At 43.8% G+C, this 21,023-nt stretch overlaps 1 protein-coding gene across 1 annotated transcript; it reads right to left on the reverse strand.

Moving 5' to 3' along the window:
- Window positions 1-888: 888 nt before the first annotated feature.
- Window positions 889-2,598, reverse strand: LOC137837193 (uncharacterized). Its single transcript, XM_068646123.1, has 2 exons — window positions 2,391-2,598; window positions 889-2,273 (listed from the first exon to the last, which is right to left on the reverse strand). The coding sequence occupies exons 1-2, from the start codon at window positions 2,596-2,598 to the stop codon at window positions 889-891; spliced, it is 1,593 nt and encodes a 530-aa protein (XP_068502224.1).
- Between the last annotated feature and the right edge of the window lie 18,425 nt (window positions 2,599-21,023).

Consider the following 21,023-nt stretch of genomic DNA (forward strand, 5'->3'; position numbering starts at 1 on the left):
TAAGGAGGGTTTTTAACGAGGCCACCCAATGAAAAGATTATCAGCATATCAAGTGTGCGAGAGTTTTCAAGTTAAAATCCTCCTCGCCCCAGGTGCGAGTGCAGGTGATCGGTTAGGCCTTATTCGCCCTATGCGCGAGTATGGGCGCTAATCTAAGTCCTCCTCACCCCAGGCGTGAGTGCAGGCGACTAGGGTTTGAAAAGCTAGGGGTGCTAGTAAGACCAAGAGAGGGAAAGGAAGGATTTCGACAAACGTCCTTACCCACTTGGCATATACCAATATTGGCCCAGTAAAGCTCTTAGTTTAAACCCTTCTCACCCCAGGAGTGAGGCAGGGAAAGAACGACCCGATCCGCCCTAGGTTGATGACCTTGGGGAAGATAAGAGGGGCTATCGAGAAACACTCTTCTTCCCCCAAAACAAGGCATCACCTCTGACGATTGATGTCAAAGTCCTCTATGCACTTAGCGCTAGAGCGACAGAGAAGCAAGGTGAAGACCGAAGAACGATGACTGAAGAGTTGTTGGTGGATATGCTAGTGGGTAGTGCCTTGTCGGAGGAAGCTTTTCCAAACAAGTTCTTACACAACAAGCCGAAGCAGACAGACTATGCCTAGTCAGTCATCTAGTATGAAGCTGTGCATAAGAACTGTTAAAGACAAAGCTAAGGAAGTTGTTAGTCGTGATCAAGGTAGAGGCCAAGATCAAAGAGTACAGATCGCGCTAAACCTAAGCTAGTTAACAGTTAGTTGTGTGCAAAAAGAAAGATGAAGCTTAAAAAGATACGAGAGAAGAAACATATAGCTGAAGCAAGTATATATTCACACCAAGGTCTATACAAGTTTCAAGTACAAGAATTGTGCAAAAATATGAAATTACAAGAAGAAAACTCAAGAAGGAGGAATGAGCTTGCCATCTACCACTTGGTGGTAGATGCTGAACTGCGTAAGGTCCAAATCTGGAAGAACGCAACGAATCTGCTCGAATGCCAGCTCGAACCCATCAGCAAGGGCGTCAGCACCCACGTTCATAAGTTCGGCGTTCTCAGCTTTGAGCTCTTGCTTTGAAGTCTCCAAGGCGTTCTTCTCGGTGGTGAGGGAAGCAATGGAAGAGGCAGCTTCTTCCAATTTGCCCTTTGCTTCGGCAAGCTTGACCTTCACTGCAGAAAGTTCGCTCACTACCTTCTCAAGTTTCTTCCCCCCATCAGTGGCCTCCTCCTTGGTAGACTTGAGATCCCTCGCTAGTTGTGAGTTCAGTTGGCGTAGGGAGGAAGTCTCAGCCTCCAGGTTGATTACCTTGCTCCTCAGCTCCACCACTTCGCTGTCCAGAGTATTGACAGCTTGCCCCATCAAGATCTCAGTCTTGATGGTTTCCTGGACCTCCGATAGGTACTCTTTCCTGGATTTTTCCACCATATCCCTCATCAGGGCTACGGACCCTTGGGCAGCCTCGAAGTCACTCTGCAGTGACTCCTTGTCGTGCTCAAGCTCCTTGACCCTCTTCTCCAGGACCAGTTGCTTGCGGTGCTGGGTGGAAAACTCTAGGGAAAGCACTATCTGCTTGGCAAGGTGCACGTCCACCTCTTGCCCACTCCATTCGAGAAGCTCCCGGCTGCGTATGAAATGTCGAACCAAGGCAATGACTCGACTGAAGTTTTCATTGCTAGCACCAGAGCTGCTTGGCTGCGAGCTGGCCTCACCACCTTCAGCAGTAGTAGCAGAGGTTAGCGGTGGTGGTGATGTAGGAAGTCTTGGGAATCCCCCCGAGTGGGAAGAATCACTCCCAACAGGTGGAGTGGGTTGACCAATAGCTTGGCCCGCTGGGGGTGGGGGTGGAAGTGATGCTGGAGACGAAAGTTGGGGCGTTGGAGATGGTAGGCGCTGAGGGGAGGGGGAGGAAGTTGGTGCTAGGGCAGGTTGAGTAGGAGGAGGTGGGGGTGAACCCTCCTCGATCTGCGCCACTTTGATTTCCCCAGGCCTAAGGGATGAAGCCCCCCCAACCTCTTGGTGTTTCCTCTTGCGATGTATTAGAGGAGAGCCATAACTCTCCTCCTCGGTTGAGGGGGTAGAAGCAGCAGCGGCCGCAACAGTTGCGGGAAAGGCCTTTGCTAGCCTTCTTCTCTTCTTCTCTGGCTCGGGGCCTTCAGTTGGCGCGACCGAGAGAGGTGGAGTCGCGATGGGCTCGGTCGTAGAGGAGGAAGAACCAGTCCCCTTGGCACCCCTGGTCCGGGCAAGCTCCAGTAGTGCCCTCCTCCTATCTTTCCCTGAAGTCATGTCTACATCAAGGGTAAAAAGGAGAGTTAGATGGCATAATTATGCAAGTGGATAAAATGTTATGCAAGTATGCATGAGAGTGTGCAAATATTCTAAGAGGTGCAAGAAGAAGAGCCTACCTATGTACTTTTTCAGAGACACCACATCAAACTCGTGTTTAATGAGAAGGGACGAGTTATATTTTGCCCCTAGAAGCAACCTACACAGCTCGCGCTCGTAGGGAGCCATGGCTTCAAGGCCCCGGGGCTTCTTAAACTCGATTCCAGGAACCCAATAAAGGGGAAACCCCTCGAGCAGCGTTGGGCTTTGCTGGGTAGCAGATATCATGTAGAACCTGCCCTTCCAATCTTTAAACAATTGGTGGTACAAGCCCAAGATCACTCGTCCAGCAACTCCATTCAGGCTGACCCAGGACCTATCCCCAGGGTTCTTCGCCTCGAAGAAATGTAGGAAGACGTCTACAGAGGCGTTATGCCCAAAGTAGTTGCAGAGGATCTCGAATGCCCGTATGAAAGCCCAGGCATTCGGATGGAGTTGGCAAGGGGCGACGTTCAACTCCATCATCAGCTCCTTTTCAAAGAAGGTGAAGGGCAAGCGCAACTTCAACCTTTTGAAGATGGCGGAGTATATGAAGGTGAAGGGCACCCCATTGGTAGCCCTATCGTCCGCGCAGATTGGCATCCCTCGAGGAGGAATGCGTATACGAACGTTGAAATCATTCTCCCTGTCGATGGCGCAGGAGGGCTCATCAGGGTCGTTGCTCAGAAGGGTTTTGAGGTGGCCTTTCGGTAGTTGAGTGGAAGTTTCGGCCAGCAATGCAAGGGGAGCCCAGTCATAGACCCTGGCGTTGTCCTGATAGGAAGTTGCATCAGGTGGAGGTGACGCTGGTGCACTTGCTCAAGCGAGCCATTGCGAGATAACTGCAATGGAGGAAAGCAAAAAGTCAGATGAACGGAAGAAGAGGGAATGATGAATGGTTCGGTGAAAAACAGAGGAAGGGAAGAAGAAAGAAAGGTCCAAGCGAAGAAGAGGAGGAGGGAGAAGTAGAGAGCGAAGTGAGAAACGCAAAAAACCCTAGCGCAGGTTGAGAAGAAGAAAAACAGAGAAGATGAGTGCATGGTAGTGAAAAGGGTGAATGCAATCGGTGAAAGGAACCTAAATGGATCAAGGAAGAAGAAAAGTCATACCTTTAGATGATTGCGGAAGGTCTTGAGGTAGAAAGCTTGAAGAAAGTTGGGTGCGCAGAGAGGAGATTTGAAGTAAGTCTGAGAGTTGGAGTATTGAAGAAGATAATGAAACAGTGAAGGCGCGCGCCTATTTGAATGAGGGAAGCACTAGCGACACTCCACGCTGGCCGTTGATGCGTCCACGTGTCGCGAGATTAAGGGAGGAAATCATAATGTTAAAAGGCAACACGTGAGGTGGCACGTGATGTGGCCCCACTTGCCACGTGGACCGAGGGCGCGACCACTTAGTCTCTTCGCTGAGAACGAGTTCACGGCTCGAGACTGGGGGGCTTGTGATCCGGTCGGTCATCGGTAGTCGATGACGTCAGCAACAGATAACCACGTGGACCACTCGCAGGGTGACATGTGGATCAGGTGGCAGAGAAATCAGGGAGGAGATCACCCAGAATACACACACCCACTCACAATCACCGGTACGCACACACACCCACGTTTTTACTGATTGTGGTACGTTTTCGCACAATAGCGTAACAGAATTCTGACACACGCAGAGGATAGCGTAACAGAATTTTGTTAGGCACAGACATAAAGAGAGAGAAAAAAGAGAATCAGAAAGAGATTCAGGGATATTTTTTGTTGGTGGTTCTATGACCTAACTTGAGCGTCGGAGTGCAAACGGCCGCTAGAGGCGCCGTCTGTGTGTTTTGCAGGTTGCGTTTGAAGTTCCCGGAGAAGGTTCTAAGAGCATTCTTGCGGATAGCACAGTTGCATAGGCGGGGTAAGGAAGCAACAAAGCAATTCCTCCACGCTTGAGTTGGCGACAAGATCACTAACCATTCAGGGTACTGGACCTCTCTGATATGGCCTACGACGAGGAGCTTCTACGTTTCATCCCTAATCGCCTGCCTCCTCTCCTCATTAAACTTCCTTCTTCTCTGTCGCACTGGTCTGACTTGCGTGTCCATTGCCAAATGGTGACACAAGAAGTCGGGGTCGATTCCCGGCATGTCTGAAGCAGACCATGCAAAAGCATCCATATGTCGTTCTATCACCTTGGCGATTTGGTCTTGGAGCTCACCCTCCAAAGATCTTCCCAGCTTGAAGACCTTTCCCCCGATCTCCCTCTCGAGCCACTCCTCGACGGGTTTGGGTCTGGTTTCGCTAGCGATCACCGCCCTGGCGATTCCCGACTCCCTCGCTTCCTCTGGGTGGTTTCTCGCCTCTTCTTCCCGATCGGCGTTCTCTCCCTCAGCCTCAGCATCTATCATGGTGACATCGCCTCCGACGGCCACCTCCATCGCCGCATCAACAACCCGCCATTCTGTTGGCCTGGGCTTCACACCGGGAGGCGGAGTCGTGGTGATGTAACTTACTGACCTTTTATTCTTGAGGCTATTTTCATAGCACTTCTTCGCCTCCTTTTGGTCAGATCTGATGGTGATCACCACTCCATCCATTGATGGCAACTTAACCTTCATGTGCCTGGTTGAGGGCACAACTCCTATTATGTTGAGGGTTGGTCTCCCCAATAGAATGTTATAGGCTGAGGGGGCGTTCACAACGAGGTACTTGATCTTCTCCGTCCTCGAGGCCACCTCATTCGTGAACGTTGTTCTCAGCTCGATGTACCCCCTGACCTCCACCTGGTCGCCAGCGAACCCATACAAGCACCCTCCATAGGGTCTTAGCTGGTCAAGGGGTAGTTGCAACTGCGTGAAAGTCGGCCAGAACATTACGTCTGCCGAGCTTCCTTGGTCCACCAGTACCCGGTGGACTTTCCTTCCCGTTGTGACGAGCGAGATGACTATGGGATCGTTGTCGTGAGGCACAACGTCCCTAAGATCCTCTTTTGTGAACGTGATGTCCACATCTGGCGAGTGATCCTCGAACATATCCACCGTCATCACAGACCTCGCGTATTTCTTCCTCTGTGATGCAGTGCATCCACCACCCGAGAAACCTCCAGCGATGGTGTGGATCTTGCCATGAGTGGGCATCTCATGCTGCTGAGCCTCACCACTCGCCGGCTGGAAGCTCGATGCACCCCCCGTCCTCTTGTCCAGCAGGTAATCATTCAGGAAATCGCTCTTGACCAGGTCGTCGAGCTGGTATCCCAGTGCCAAACACGAATCAACGGTGTGACCAAAAATCTGGTGGAACTCACACCAGGCGTTTGGCTTTGGTCCTAACACCTTGTCGCCCACTTTCTCAGGCGCTTTAAGCCTGGCTGCTATGTTGGGAATGGCGATCAGATCCGCCAACCCCATGACAAACTTGTACTTTGGTGGGCGATTGTACTCCCTGGGGCGCCCTGGGCCCCTTCCCTTGTTCTTCCTTGGATCATAAGGGTGGCGAGTCCTTTGATCCTTCTTGGCCGCCATCGTCTCCAGCACTTTCTACGACTGGATTCTAGTCTGGGCACGTGGCCTAGCAAGGGCCACGCTCCCTCTCTTCTCGGCGACCTCACTCTCGTCGGCGATGTGGGCCACCGCAAGTCGCCTAACCTCAGCAAACGTGGCAGGGTGGGCCCTAATCAACGCCTCACAGAAAGGTCCCGGTAGCACGCCCTTTTTGAAGGCGTACACCAACATCTCCTCGTCTTTAGCAGGCGAGCGGACCATCTGTGCTCCAAAGCGATTCAAATAGTCCCTGAGGGACTCTCCCTGGTACTGCCTTACGTCGAACAAATCATAAGACACCCTAGGTGGCGCCTTGTTCACAATGTACTGGTCGACGAAAAGCTTCGAAAACTGCTGGAAATTGGTTATGTGACCTGTAGGCAGGCTAACAAACCATTCCAGCGCTGTTCCCTGGAGCGTGCTCACGAACATCTTAAAATACACAGCGTCTGAGCCTCCTAACAGCATCATCGGCGTGTGGAACGTAGTAAGATGTGCCTCAGGGTCCTCCACGCCGGTGAAAAAGGCTTTCACAGGTACCACGCTCGTAGGGACAGGCGTGTCCGTGATCGCCTGAGCAAACGGCATTGGAAAACGCGCGGTGGCGACAACGGCGCAACCTCTTCAACAACTGTGCGTCCTCTCTGCTCCTGAAGAGCTTGTCGCAGCTCCTCAGTGACCTTGCTGAGCTCCTCATTCCTGGCCTGAGAGGCGACCAGGTCTTCAGGCATCTTCGCTTGCTCTATGCGCGATGCCTCCACATTTGCCTGCAACGCACGCATGATCTCCATCATCTGCACCATGGTCATGGCGCCTTCTCCAGCAGCTGGCACAACGGGACTTGAACGGTTGCTTCTCATCTTTCTCATGAAAAGTCAGCAAATCAAACTTCAGCGAACAAAACCTTCACCAGCAAACGATCGATCCAACAATCAATCGGTCAAAAACCCTCAAACTCCTAAGAACTTCCAAGAACGCAACCACAACAGCACGCCGATAGATTCGGACGTCGAAACCTTCACAGAAACTTGCAATCTCACCACGAACCTACCACTTCTCCAGCAAAACTCCCGATTCACCGATCAGAAACGCGAACGAACGGTAAAACTTCGAATCAACCGATCGAAAACCGCACAAACAGCAAGAAACTTCAAGAAACCGATCGAAAGCTCGAACGAACGGTGGAGAACTTCAATTCACCGAACAGAAGGTTGAACGAACGGTGAAAAATGGTTGCACCAGCACACAACCACACAGAAACTGCAGAAACTTCAAGAACTTACGCTGTGGATGGGGGCAGGTTTTACACGGTCCCACGGTGGGCGCCTGATGATCCTGCCGGTTTACTCGAGTGCAAGAGTCTTGCCACGTCAAAGGTATCTCCCTCTGGATCGGCTTTGCACCACGCTAGCTTTCGTCCTTCACACCTCGATTCTCCTCAAGAACCTGAAAAAGACAGAGTGGCGCTGCTGCGGCCGATCGCGCTCCGACGCTCAAGTCAGTGACGGAATCACCAAAAATCTAAGAGAGAAAAGCTAAAACTCAAGGAACCGTGCAAAATCTCTCTCAGCGTACTCAAGTGTTCTCAAAGCGTAAAAAAGTGTTCTAAACGCGCGTACCTCATAATCTGTTAAGAGTTCCTTATATACCTGAGCATTTTCTCTCTCCTGACGGTTACACCTCCGGACACGTGGCTCGCATCCAGCTGTACACGTGTCACCATCTGGAGCGTCTTCTACTTGAGCGTCACTCCTACTCTTCAGGCTGTTCGACTAAGTTACCCATGCAAGGAGTAACTCGGTGCGTAGCTGCCTTGGAGCGCGATCTCCTCTAGTGGCGAGCACGGGGTGTCACCATGTACACCTTCTCTGTGGTCTCGCCTGCCGCTATCACGATCTGCTTTACTTGCTCATCGTGCATGTTCTGGTAAACTATTCCCTTGCCTCAACCTCTGGCTAGGGAATGATCATCTGATAACTTCATCCTTCGTACTCGTACCCTCTGAAGACCCTGAACAAGCCTTCCTGATCTTTCGGCGATGTCCCCCCTTCGGCGATCTCTAACCACTTGGTCGCCTAAACCTACATACGGCGACTATGACACAAGCCTGGTGACCGCCGGTTAGATATGCTAGAGATCAGAGAACGCCAGCTTAACTATTGGCAACTACACAGACTTCCCGATGTACTTCCCTTATGTCAGCCAGGTGTTCCGCTCAACACGTCTATATTATCGCATGCTGCCACGTCATCACTCCCGACTACCTGGTCGGTACAATTTCATTCAAGGCTTAAAAGTTTGCGAAAACCCTCTTTAAAAAATTCACCCCGTCTAGTTTAAAGCCATATATTCTAACAATTGGCATCAAGAGCTTGGTTCTTGAAAGTTATTCAAGTTGATCCAAAAATCTTTTTTCTATGGCTAGAAAACAATCTTTTGAGGAAGGTGCTTCAATCTACAAACCACCTTTATTCTGTGGATTGAATTACAAGTATTGGGAAGCCAAAATGAAAATCTTTGTGGAATCTATTGATCAAGGAATTTGGGACTCAATTGAGAATGGTCCTTACATTCCAAAGTTTAAAAAGAATGGTTCTTTCATTGCAAAACCTTGGTATCAATGGACCAATGATGAATGTAAAATGGCCAAACTTGATTGTTTTGCTCAAAACATAATAGCTTCTGCACTTGATACTAATGAGTTTTTCAGGGTGTCAAAATGCAAAACTGCTAAAGAGATGTGGGACACACTCAAGGCTGCTCATGGAAACAATGAACCAAAGGAGGCAAGGTCAAAAAGCCAAGCAAGAAGGAAAAGAAGGCAAAACAAGAAAAGCCTCAACCTCTGCTTCATGGCCAGAAAGGAAGATGACTCAAGTAGTGTAAGTTCATCTAACTCATCAAACTCTAAAAATTATGGTCAATTACTTCAAGCCTTTCAAGAAACACATGAAGAAGCCAACCGATTGGCCCTCTAGAACAATCAGTTAAAAGAAAAGAATAGCTGGCTTGAAAACAGAGTAAGATCACTGGAAGAGGAATTGGAAAATTCAAAAATAGATTTTGAAAACCTTGAAATCATTTACAGAAACTCCTCTTGCAAGTGTAATACTCTTGCTTGTGAAAATTGCGAAAATCTTGAAAATAAGGTTCACTATCTTGTTAAAATTGTGGATAAGCTTTCTAAAGGCCAATCCAACTTTGAGAGTGTCTTAGCATCTCAAAACTGTGTTTTTGGAAAAGCTGGATTGGGTTTTAATCCACAAAACAAACAAGATAGATTTTCAAAATCATTTTCGAAAGTGCCAGAAAAACAATCGATTGGACCATCGAAACAACCGATTGTTACATGCTTCTATTGCATGAAAAGAGGCCATTCTGTGAGGTTCTGTAAAATTAGAAAATATGTTGTTCCCAGGGGCTTTATGAAGTGGATTCCTAAGTGTAGTAAAGGTTCTATTGATGAGTATAAACCAAATGGACCCACATTCATAAGGGGACCAAATCTTTGTACTTGAAAATCTTTTTTGTAGGAAATCTTGGAGGAGAGCAAGCAACAATGGTACTTGGATAGTGGATGCTCCAAGCACATGACAAGGGACAAATCAAAGTTCCTGAGCATCTCCTTTAAGCAAGAAGGTCATGTCACCTATGGGGACAACAACAAAGGAAGGATTCTTGGGAGAGGATCCATAGGAGACAAAGACATCTTGGTCATCCATGATGTGCTTTATGTAGAAGGCCTAAAGCATAATCTGCTGAGCATTAGCCAACTATGTGACAAGGGATATCAAGTAATGTTCAAGTCAAACACATGTGAAATCTGTCTACCCAACACCAAAGAGGTAATGTTGGTAGGTAAGAGAGTCAATAATGTGTATCTTCTAGATATCTCTTCACCATGTTCAATTGAATGTCTTCTATCCAAGCAAGATGAATCTTGGCTTTGGCATAGAAGAATTGCTCATATTCACCTGAATCACTCGAACAAGTTAGTTTCAAGGGATCTTGTGATTGGGCTACCAAAGCTCAAGTTTGAGAGGGATCACATTTGTGAAGCATGCCGAAAAGGGAAACAAGTGAAAAGTTCTTTCAAAATCAAAAACATTGTTTCTTCTCTAAAACCTCTTGAACTTCTTCACATGGATCTCTTTGGACCCTCAAGAACTATGAGTCTTGGTGGAAATTATTATGCTCTTGTTATTGTTGATGATTTTTCTAGGTACACTTGGACTCTTTTCTTGGAATCAAAGAGTGATGCCTTTTCTGCATTCAAGAAGCTAGCAAGAAGGCTGCAAAATACAAAGAACAGAGAAACATAGGCTCTATTAGAAGTGATCATGGAGGAGAATTCCAAAATGAGAAGTTCAGCAAATTCTGCGAGAAGATGGGGATTCTGCACAACTTCTCTGCTCCAAGAACTCCACAACAGAATGGTGTGGTAGAGAGGAAGAACAAATCTCCTGAAGAACTAGCAAGTACAATGCTTAGTGAATCATCACTTCCTAAATACTTTTGGGCGGATGCAGTGAGCACCTCTTGTTATGTGATGAATAGAGTGCTTATTAGGCCCATCTTGAAGAAAACTCCATATGAACTCTTCAATGGAAGGAAGCCTAACATCAACCATCTCAAAGTGTTTGGCTACAGTTGCTTCGTTCTCAACAATGGAAAAAAAAACTTGGGAAAGTTTGATGAGAAATCGGATCTTGGCATCTTCATAGGGTATTCTCTCACAAGTCATGCGTATAGAATCTACTACAAGAGGTTGATGACTGTAGAAGAATCAGTTCACGTTGTCTTTGATGAGGTAGATCACAAAAACATCCAAACCCCGAAGACCAGTGTTGAAGAAGATGAACAGAGCATCAGTTTGGAGAAGCTGGAAATCTGTGCAGAAAAACAATCGGTTGATTCGCAGAGTGAGCTGCCCAAAGAGTGGAGGATTCCTAGAGATCTGTCAGTGGAAAACATCATAGGGCAAATAAAGGAAGGTGTCTCCACATGTAGCTCCATCTCTAACTTCTGCAGGCACACAACTTTTGTCTCTCAAATTGAACCAAAGTCAATTGAGGAAGCTCTCAAGGATGAGAAGTGGGTTGAAGCTATGCATGAAGATTTGAATCAGTTTGCAAGGAAGGAGGTATGGTTTCTTGTCCGTAGAACTGATAAAATGAATATTATTTGTTCGAAATGGGTTTTCAGGAACAAGTTAGATGAAGATGGTGTGATCACAAGGAACAAAGCAAGGCTAGTTGCCAAGGGCTACAATCAAGAGGAGGGCATAGATTATGGTGAAACCTTTGCTCCTGTTGCTAGATTGGAGGCTGTGAGGCTGCTGCTGGCGTTTTCTTGTATGAGTGGTTTCAAACTCTTCCAAATGGATGTCAATAGTGCCTTCTTGAATGGCTACATCAATGAGGAAGTGTATGTAGATCAACCACCGGGCTTTGAAGATCATAAGCATCCCAACCATGTCTTCAAGTTGAAGAAAGCTTTGTACTAAAGCAAGCTCCAAGAGAATGGTATGAGAGGCTTAGCAACTTTTTGCTATCTCATGGTTATGAAAGGGGAATGGTAGACAAGACTCTCTTCAGCAAAAAGTCAAATGCAGAAGTAATTCTTGTGCAAATCTATGTTGATGATATCATCTTTGGTGCTACACAAGATAGTCTGTGTGAAGAATTTGTGGCTGCAATGAAAGGTGAGTTTGAAATGTCTATGATGGGAGAACTGTCTTTCTTTCTTGGATTGCAGGTTAAGCAAACAAAGGATGGGATCTTTCTATGTCAATCAAAGTATTGCAAGGAGATTCTCAATAAATTTGAAATGGAGAGTTGCAAAGAAGCAAGCACTCTAATGCCATCAAGCTGTTATATGGATGCTGATGCTACTGGAAAGAATGTAGATCGAACAAAATACAGAGGATTGATTGGTTCTTTGCTTTATCTAACAGCTAGTCGGTCGGACATCATGTTTGCGGTGTGTCTATGTGCAAGATATCAACCAAATCCTAAAGAGTCACACTTCAAAGCTGCAAAAAGAATTCTAAAATATCTCAAAGGAACATCATATGTTGGGTTATGGTATCCTTCTCACTCTCTGATGGAAGAGGGCCAAGCACAACCTTCCATGAAAGGCAAGAGCCAAGTCAAGAGCGTCTAGACCCCAAGCCAAGCATCCAAGACCAAGCTAGGAGAGTCTAAGATCAAGCTAGGAGCGTCTAAGACCAAGCTAGGAGCATCTAAGCCAAGCTAGAAGCGTCTAAGACCAAGCTAGGAGCGTCTAGGACCAAGCTAGGAGCGTCTAGGACAAGAAAACATGGATCAAGCTATGAATGGGAAAAGGCCTAATAGCACATATTCTGTGAAGGCCCATCAAGTGTAGTTTAGCTTTAAATAAGGTGTAAATAGCATAACCATGTGGACAATTGTTTAATTTTCTGCACATTAGAATTAAGGAAGCATTAACCTTGATTAGCTAAAGGTTTCTAGAAACCTTTACTAATAAAGGACCATGTGCACCCATGTGCCATGTGCACCCATGTGCTTCACATTTACATTACATTTAACTTGCATTTCATGTACACTTAGCTTAGGATTTACGGCCTCCTTAGCCTATAAAAGGAGATGCCTAGCTCTTGTATTTTAAAGATTAATGAGAGTAAAGTTATGCTGCCAACATTGTGCCATGCTTTGCTTCTACCTAGTTTCTAGGCTCTAATCTTCATCTTCCTCACTTACCATAGGGCTGGCCGAACCTCCCTACTTCCATACATATCATGCACCTTCAAGATCACCATAGCTCCTAGGAGGATCTTGGACATTTACAACCATGGCTTCCGCACCATTTTTCACATTATTCTAAGAAGAGCTTCATGAATTTGCCATCACTCTCCAATTCATTTAATTGGTTATTCAGATTCTGATTTTGCAAGTTGCAAGCTAGATAGAAAGAGCACAAGTGGCACTTGCCATCTTCTTGGCTCAAGCCTAATCTCATGGCATAACAAGAAGCAAGCATGTGTCGCTCTCTCTACTGCTAAGGCTGAGTATATTGCTGCTGGAAGCTGTTGTGCACAGATTCTGTGGCTCAAACAACAACTTGCAGACTTTGGATTACAAATCAACAAGGTCCCTTTGATGTGTGATAACATAAGTGCCATCAATCTTACCAAAAATCAGATTCAACACTCAAGGACCAAACATATTGAGATAAGGCATCATTTCATCAGGGATCATGTAAACAATGGAATCTGTGAAGTGAAGTTTGTGGAGACCAAACTGCAGTTAGCTGACATCTTCACGAAACCATTACCAAAAGAGAGGTTTTTCTTCCTAAGAAATGAGTTAGGTATCCTTGATCTTAATAATCTATCCTAAATCTGTTTTGATACATGTTAAAGTCTATTTGTGAAGACAAATAGGGGGAGAATTAATTGGTTCTTGTATGTCTTTATCTGAAATTGGGTAATCTGTTAAAATCTCTTATATAAAACTGTTTTCTGCTGCTGCTGATAGAAACAACCGATTGTTTCGAGTAAACAACCGATTGTTTATCAGGATTTATGTTTTCAATATGTGAAAATATAACCTGCTGCTGTAAGAAGCATTAGACTGTATCTATGCTAGTTTTGCAGGTACTGCTTCAGATTCAATCAGATCAAACACAAGCACCAGGGATTTTTCTTCATCAAATGGGGGGAGATTGTTGAACCAAGTGGTGTTCAAGCTTTGAAGAATCCAAACCCTTTGAAGGATGTTGAAGGCTTGGTTGTGCTTACTGTTGCTGAGTTGTCCTAGATAGGATCTGGGGTAGTTTGAGTTTTGTAATCCACTCTTTGCTTGAATTCAAAGCATAGGCATTCTCAATCTTTTAAAAAGAAAAGTGTTTTTCAAACTAAGTGAAAAACAACCGATTGTTTTGTCGAAACAACCGATTGTTTTATACTTAGATGTTTTTAGAAAAGATTGAAAACTGCTTTTGAAATGGTTGAGCTGTTAAAACCAAAACAACCGATTGATTCGAGGAAACAACCGATTGTTTGTTTTGGTACCATAACAGAAAAATGGTTTTTGCTTTGACTGAGCTTTAAATGTTTTAACTGATTACGCTCCAGTCTTTAATGCTTTGACCAATCTTTTAAATGCAATAAATAAGTTTGTTAAGATTTGATAACAAACAATATCTTTGAATATATTCAGAAAAACAGATTTGAGTAATAAGATTTGAACACAAGTTTTTGAGTTTTTCAAAGAGTTGAGATTGCTTAGAGATTGAGATGGATCAAAGTGTGTGAGATAGGATTTCTGCTTGTATTGATTTCAGATTTACTTCTGTAACAAGTGTAATCCTTGTATTCTGTTGAACAAGTTTGTTTTTGTGTTTGCTGAGAAGTGCTGTGTGTTCTTGAGGGGATCAAGATCAGCATTCTTAGTGTTGGTGTGTTGGCCAAGAGAAGTGTGTGTCTTGAGGGGATCAAGGTCACTTTCTTGGTTGTTGTTCCGTCCGGTTGACAGGGACGTCTTCGTGCACGACCTCAACCGTCAGCTGGGGTCTCCTTCCCGCTGGTTGCCCGCGGATTCCTGCAAAAAAAAGGGGACAAAGAGGCGCCCTAGCGGCCGTGTGCACTCCGACGCTCAAGTCAGCCAGCAAGAAACACCAAAAAACTGTCCACCCACGTATCTGAGCACCGCGTGTGGCACTCTGAAGGTGGTAAAAGAACTGTGTATATGTGTGTGTGTTGTCTCCTTCAGGCAAAAATATTCTCCAGTCACTTGTACGTAATCTTAAAGCACGGGCCAGCAACCAGAGAGTTTCTCGTAAATTTGCCAAAGCTCCAACCCTTTTTCCAACATTCTCCGCGCTATTTAAACTACCCTAGCATTTAAAGCGCCTTAAAGCGCTTTTAATCACAAACGTAACGCACTCATTAAAGCGCTTAATTAGAAAACGTAGCGCATTTAAGACGTTTGAAACGCTCGGGAGCCATTATAGTACCTGAATGCTCGAAAGGGAAACTGTATTGAATAACTTTTAATTACCTGGCACCTGACTAAAGGGTGTTTCTATTCTGGCATGGCTGTCGTACACGTGGAGGGCCTCACGACGCCATGACCCCATCTGGGGGCGCTTCGGCCCACCTGGGGACGTTTCTACGTGTGAGTCCTCCTGCTGGGAGTGCTACTGCGCTAGGGGTGGCTTTTTGGGTGCTAACTCATGCCCCCAAGTATCTAGCCACTTACTCTGAGAGCGTATCTGCCTTCCTCTCGCACCCTGCACCCGGTTATCCTGGGCGTGACCTTCCTCTTGGGTCGTATCTGTCCCGAAGGCGTCTCTGGGGCGGCAGGGGTACTTCACGAGTCAGGCTGCCCTTCACTGGTACTATCACTATGGCCTTGAAGCCACCTTTTCCTTCTCTTTATCACTTTCCCGAGATATCGGGTCCTGAGGCTTTCCCACGGCGTCGCTCCCTCCATGGTCTTTCCTACCCATGGGTATCGGGGAACCATACCGTGATTGCCTTACTTTTACACTGTTTGATCTGGCTACGCCCTGGTTGGGCGACGCCTCCACCCAGGCGACGCCTTGCCTTGGCGACGCCTTGTCCTATCTTGGCGACGCTTCCTCTTGGCGTCTCTACACCTGGGCGACACCTTGAGTTGACTTTGACTTTCCAGTCGTTGACTTTGACTTAGTCAACGCCCTGATACGGGACGGTACAGTTGTGTTGTAAGTGATCTAGGTTTGATTGCTTAGTGGAATTCCTCGGGGGTTTCTGAGAAGACTGGATGTAGCTTTGGGTTTAGAGTGAACCAGTATAAACATCTGTGTGCATTCTCTCTATCCTTAACTCTTTAAATTCAATTTTGATATTTGTTTACTGGTATAAAAAAGCTATTGTTTCTGCGAAACAACCGATTGTTTTACTAGTCATGTGCTTTTAGCTTTGTGTTTTGAAAAACTGATCTCTCAATCAAGGTTTTCTTGAAGTAATTTCATTCAAGGCTTAAAAGTTTGCGAAAACCCTCTTTAAACAATTCACCCCCCTCTAGTTTAAAGCTATATATTCTAACAGTTTTATGTGATGTTGTGCCCATGGAAGCAACTCATCTTCTTTAAGGAAGGCCTTGGCAATATGATAGACATGTTTTACATGATGGCCTATCCAATACAATGTCTTTTTCCTTCAAAGGGCGCAATGTTATCTTAAAACCCCTCTCTCCCAAAAAGGTTCATGGGGACCAAATAAAAATGAAAACTAAATGAGAAAATGAGAAAGCAAAAGAAGTAAGTACTAAACCGAGTCACACCACTTTATCCACTAAATCAATCATGTTGACTCATCCTATGCCTCAAGTTGAACATCAAAGGTATTCTTCTTTATCTTTTTCATTACCCAAGGTTCCTATTTCAACACCAACTTGGTTAAAGAATGTTAGGGATGATTTTTTCATACCTCCTAATGGTTTTCACCATTTAAGAGGACTTTTTCCAAAAAATATCATCATTCCCAAACAATTTTTTCCAACTTGGTCTGTTTATAGGACCTCCTTTTCTGAACTCCCATTGCTTACAAATTCTAAGTCATGTTTGCCTTTTTCTTATTCAACTGTTAATTTTAAAAGTAAACTGACTTTGTTATACGCAGAGATTCATAATTCGTGGTCGAATTCTCTCAAACTCGGGGAACATGATAGAGATAAAAAAAAGAGGATTTTACTAATGGAGGAAGAGGCCATCCACCCAAACATTTAAAGTTCTTTCTTCTAGTCTTCTCAAAAATTAAAGAAGAATTAAAATAAAGAGAGGACCAAGCCTAAAAGCCAAAAGAAGACTATAAGCATTCAAGAATGGGCTCCAATTAATATAGTTTATTTTGTATAAATTTGTAAATAATATAGAATAGTGTTTAGGAAGGTGATAAAGAGGGAAACCTGAGACACCTCTTTTGTATAGCACCTATAGGCATTATTTTTAGGAAATGTCTAGAAGGTGCCCCTTCATTCTCCATTTTAGGCGCTAGAAGTGGAAGAGTTATAGGCTATCTTGGTAAGCTTCTCTTGTAAGCTTCTTTGTAATTGGTGACCGGTCCTTCCCCCTATAAAAGGAGGGCTTGGGTCTTTGAAATAATAGAATTGTTATTTTGAGTAAAGAACCTCTCCCAAATTGGTGAGTGAATTGAGAAAGACTTGTGTCTTCTTCTCTTCTAGTCTTATCTTGAGTGCATTCTTGGACTCTCAAGTGGCGGCAACTACACTCATCTTGAAGCCTTTCATCCTTCAAGTGGCGTGCACACCTCCAAGAGCTACAACAACATAAGTTTCCTAGTTCTTTTCATCTTCTTCATCCATTTCCATTCTAAAACATGTCTTTCATGTTTCTAGTCATTTCAATCGGTAAAACTTGATTATTTTGTGTTTTTGTTCAGTAGTTTCTTCTAGCTTGTTGTTCTTGTGAATGTGGTTGAGTTTCTGATGGAAGAGAGCCAAGCACAACCTTTCATGAAAGGCAAGAGCCAAGTCAAGAACGTCCAAGACCAAGCTAGGAGCGTCTAAGACAAGCTAGGAAGCGTCTAGGCCAAGAAGACCAAGCTAGGAAGCGTCTAGGACAAGAAGACCAAGCTAGGAAGCGTCTAGGACAAGCTAGGAGCGTCTAGGGCAAGAAGACTTGGATCAAGCTTTGAATAGGAGAGTGGCTTCCTAGCACAAATTCCGTGAAGGCCCAACAAGTGTAGTTTAGCTTTAATTGGGGTGTAAATAGCATAGCCATGTGGACAAATGTTTATTTTTCTGCACATTAGAATTAAGGAGAAGTTAACCTTGATTAGCAAAGGTTTCTAGAAGCCTTCACTAATTAAGGGACGGTTTTGGTAGCCATGTGAACCCATGTGCACCCATGTGCTCCATGTGCCCATGTGCCTCACATTTACATTTCATTTTGCTCACATTTCATGTGGAATTAGCTTAGGAATTACGGCCTCCTTAGCCTATAAAAGGAGATGCCTAGCTCTTGTATTTTCAAGATTTATGAGAGTAAAGTTATGCTGCCAACTTTGTGCCATGCTTTGCTTCTACCTAGTTTCTAGGCTCTAATCTTCATCTTCCTCACCTACCATAGGGCTGGCCGAACCTCCATACTTCCATGCACATCATGCACCTTCAAGATCACCATAGCTCCTAGGAGGATCTTGCACATTTACATCCATGGCTTCCGCACCATTTTTCACATGATTCCAAGAAGAGCTTCATGAATTTGCCATCATTTGGTATCATGAGCATAGGTTCTTCAAAGATGAGTAGTTCTTGGTCCTTTTCATTTTGAGTTCTTCTTTATTTCATGTTGTTCATCTTGTTTTCATACTTGTCTTGCTGTTTTTAATTTTTTACTTTGATTTGGTGTGCTATTTGGAAAATCCAATCTGTGTACTTTGCTTAATTGATCTTGAGCAATCCTTGTGCAATTTGTGATAGGATTCCATACACCTTTGAGTTGCTGTTTTTATTTTAGGTATTTGAGTCTTTATTGCAATTTTATTTGGTTCATTTTATGCTCTTCAAGTCTTTTAATTTCTGAATCCATATATGTTTTGTCAAGTCATGTTCATCCACAATGTCATCAAATCATAAGTAGTACTTTGTTTGGCTTAATTGTTTCTTGATTTTAGTCTAAATACTTGTTTTGAATCTGCTGTGTTTTGATCTTTTGGTGCCTTTTATTTTTAGTTTGAGTTCATATTTGTGTTTAGATCTACACAAATTCCTTCACATTAATTCCATTGTGTTTATCTTTTGGTCTCTTGTTGTTTTTTTCCAGTTTTTCCAGAATCCACTGTTTTACATACTCTTTGCTGGCTGTTTTGTTTCAGAAAATTATTTTCCCTCATAGGAAATTTTTGATTCTCTGGATTATGCAAGATTGAGGTGTTACAGAAAAGAAAAAAAAAAGAATCAGCTCAAAAGAGTCAATAGAAAAAAAATGATAAATATTTTAAAAACAGTGTGCAAATCTGGGCACTACAGTTGGCGTAACTGAACACTGAATTTGAAAAATTTATTAAAAAAATGGTTCATGCGTTTGGAGTGAAACCAACGGCAGATTTTAGTTAGGATCTTGAATATTTTGCATATAAAATTTCAGAATCAAATCTTAAAGGGGCAACTCAGCATAAATCGGGGAAAATCGCGTTCTCTGGCCCACAACAATTTTTCAGTGGTGCTGTTTTTTTGTTTTTTGAAATCTATTCTAGTGCTATTCTTAGGATTCATTTTGTGTGCCTACCTTTATTTGAGTACCTTTATTTGCTTGTCTAATATTCTTGGAACTCTTTCTAGTTGTCACAATCTAACTCCATTTGTGTGGTACTGTTTTTCCAATTAAATTGTTTCTTGCTTTCATTCTTTGGCCTCTAAATTTGGTGCTGGAATTTATTCTCAATTGGTGCTTATTTGAGTGGAAATTTGACTTGAGTAAGGTCTAGTCTTCTTGATAGGTGCTGGAATTGGAGAATTAAGTCCTTAATTCTAAGGGGAACAAAAGCAAAGGCAGAAACAAATACTTCTCAAAACACCACAAACACTTGGAGGGCCCAACAAGAAAGACAACCAAGGAAGTGCCAATAGCAAAAAAAAGGATCAACAAAGGGAGTTTTCTTAATTTTCTTTGCAACTTAACTTGTGTTAATTACTTCTTTAATTACGTGATTAGACGGTGAGTGTGTCTTCAAGGGCTCCAAGTGTCCAAGAAGCCTCACCTAGGGCCGACTAGTGTAGAGTTTTTAATTTTTTTTAATTACATTTCCTTGCTTAATTAGCTACGCTTTTCATGTGTGTTACCTTGTTTAAGCTTTGTTAATTTGTCTTGCTTGGTTAATTAGTTAGCTTGCATTGTTTTCTTGTATTAAAATCTGATTTCTCAACTTAATTGTGTTCTAAGTGGTTTACTAAGAGAAAGCTTTGTGTGAAGACATTGAGGGATAGTTTTTGGCTAAGGCAAAGGCTTGGTATTTAAGTAGTCCTTTGTAACTCACCTCCCTTACCTGAAAAACTACCTTCTTTGACTTTCCTAAATTTTCTCAAGGTAAAATACTTGTATACACAAAACTTTAGCCATGTCTTTTTCTCCTCACTCTCCAAAGTCTATTGAAAGTGAAGTAAAACCTATTAAAACTCTTTTGAAAGAAGTTTCACAAGCTGTGCAAATTTCTTTTAGACAATTGGAGAATGAGACTAAAATTAATGAGTTGGCTAAAGCCCAAGAAGAGAAATCACAAAAATAAAAAAAATCTCATACTCATGCCTCTAAAAGTAATGAGTCTCTAGGGGAGGTGATGTGATTCCACTAGCACAATTAGAATGATTCTTGACATTCTTAGGAATCAACTTGAGTTGGACAATAGTTAGGCACTTTTTCTTAGAATTGGATCAATGTTCTAAGTCAAGAACTCACCAAAACTAGCATCAAATCCAAACTCATATGGAAGTTCCAATTATAGTCAAATTGAACCGATTAAAATGAAAGAAGAAGCAATTGCACCGAATAGAATTAGCTAAAAACTGAAATGAACCGAACATAAAGGCTGGAAATGAATAAGAACAACAATGAACAACAAGGAAACAAAGGAACCAAACCAAAACACCTAAGAATTGAAAACTGCCGAACAGAAATTCAAGAACAACAAGCTAAACATGAACAATTGAAAGAGAAGGAAGGAAGGAGAGGAGAAAGCTCATGAAGATGGATGTATGGTTGGATGATCACGCCACTAGAAGGATGGAGACTCCTAGATGAGTGTGCAAGCCGCCACTTGAGGTAACCATGGAACCATCAAGATAAGACTAGTGAAGAAGGCACAAAGCTCTCCAATGCTCTCTCAAAATTTGAGTATAGTTTCTTTAGTCTAAATTCAAATCTGAAATGTACAAGGGTAACACCTATATTTATAGCCTAGAGGTGCTGAAAATCAAACTAAAAGAATTCAAAATTCCCTCCTAAAAGCTACTAGAACCGGCGCCTAAACCAAGCATGAGGAAGGTGTGACCTCTTCTCTCACTTTGGCACCTCCTTATTTACTCCTACACCTATCTACTAACGCACCCCCCTCCTAAGACTCCTAACTAAAGACTAAAAGATGCTTTAACAATAGAGGTTTCTAATGTTTCCCTCT

Source organism: Phaseolus vulgaris, chromosome 11 (assembly GCF_000499845.2).
Source record: "Phaseolus vulgaris cultivar G19833 chromosome 11, P. vulgaris v2.0, whole genome shotgun sequence".
Classification (NCBI taxonomy): domain Eukaryota; kingdom Viridiplantae; phylum Streptophyta; class Magnoliopsida; order Fabales; family Fabaceae; genus Phaseolus; species Phaseolus vulgaris.

Excerpts from the sequence above, each read along its gene's own strand:
- LOC137837193 (XM_068646123.1), bottom strand. The coding sequence starts at position 2,598 with ATGATATCTGCTACCCAGCAAAGCCCAACGCTGCTCGAGGGGTTTCCC. Across the intron at positions 2,274-2,390 it reads GTCTCTGAAAAAGTACATAG|ACATGACTTCAGGGAAAGAT; the intron begins GTAGGCTCTTCT and ends CCCTTGATGTAG.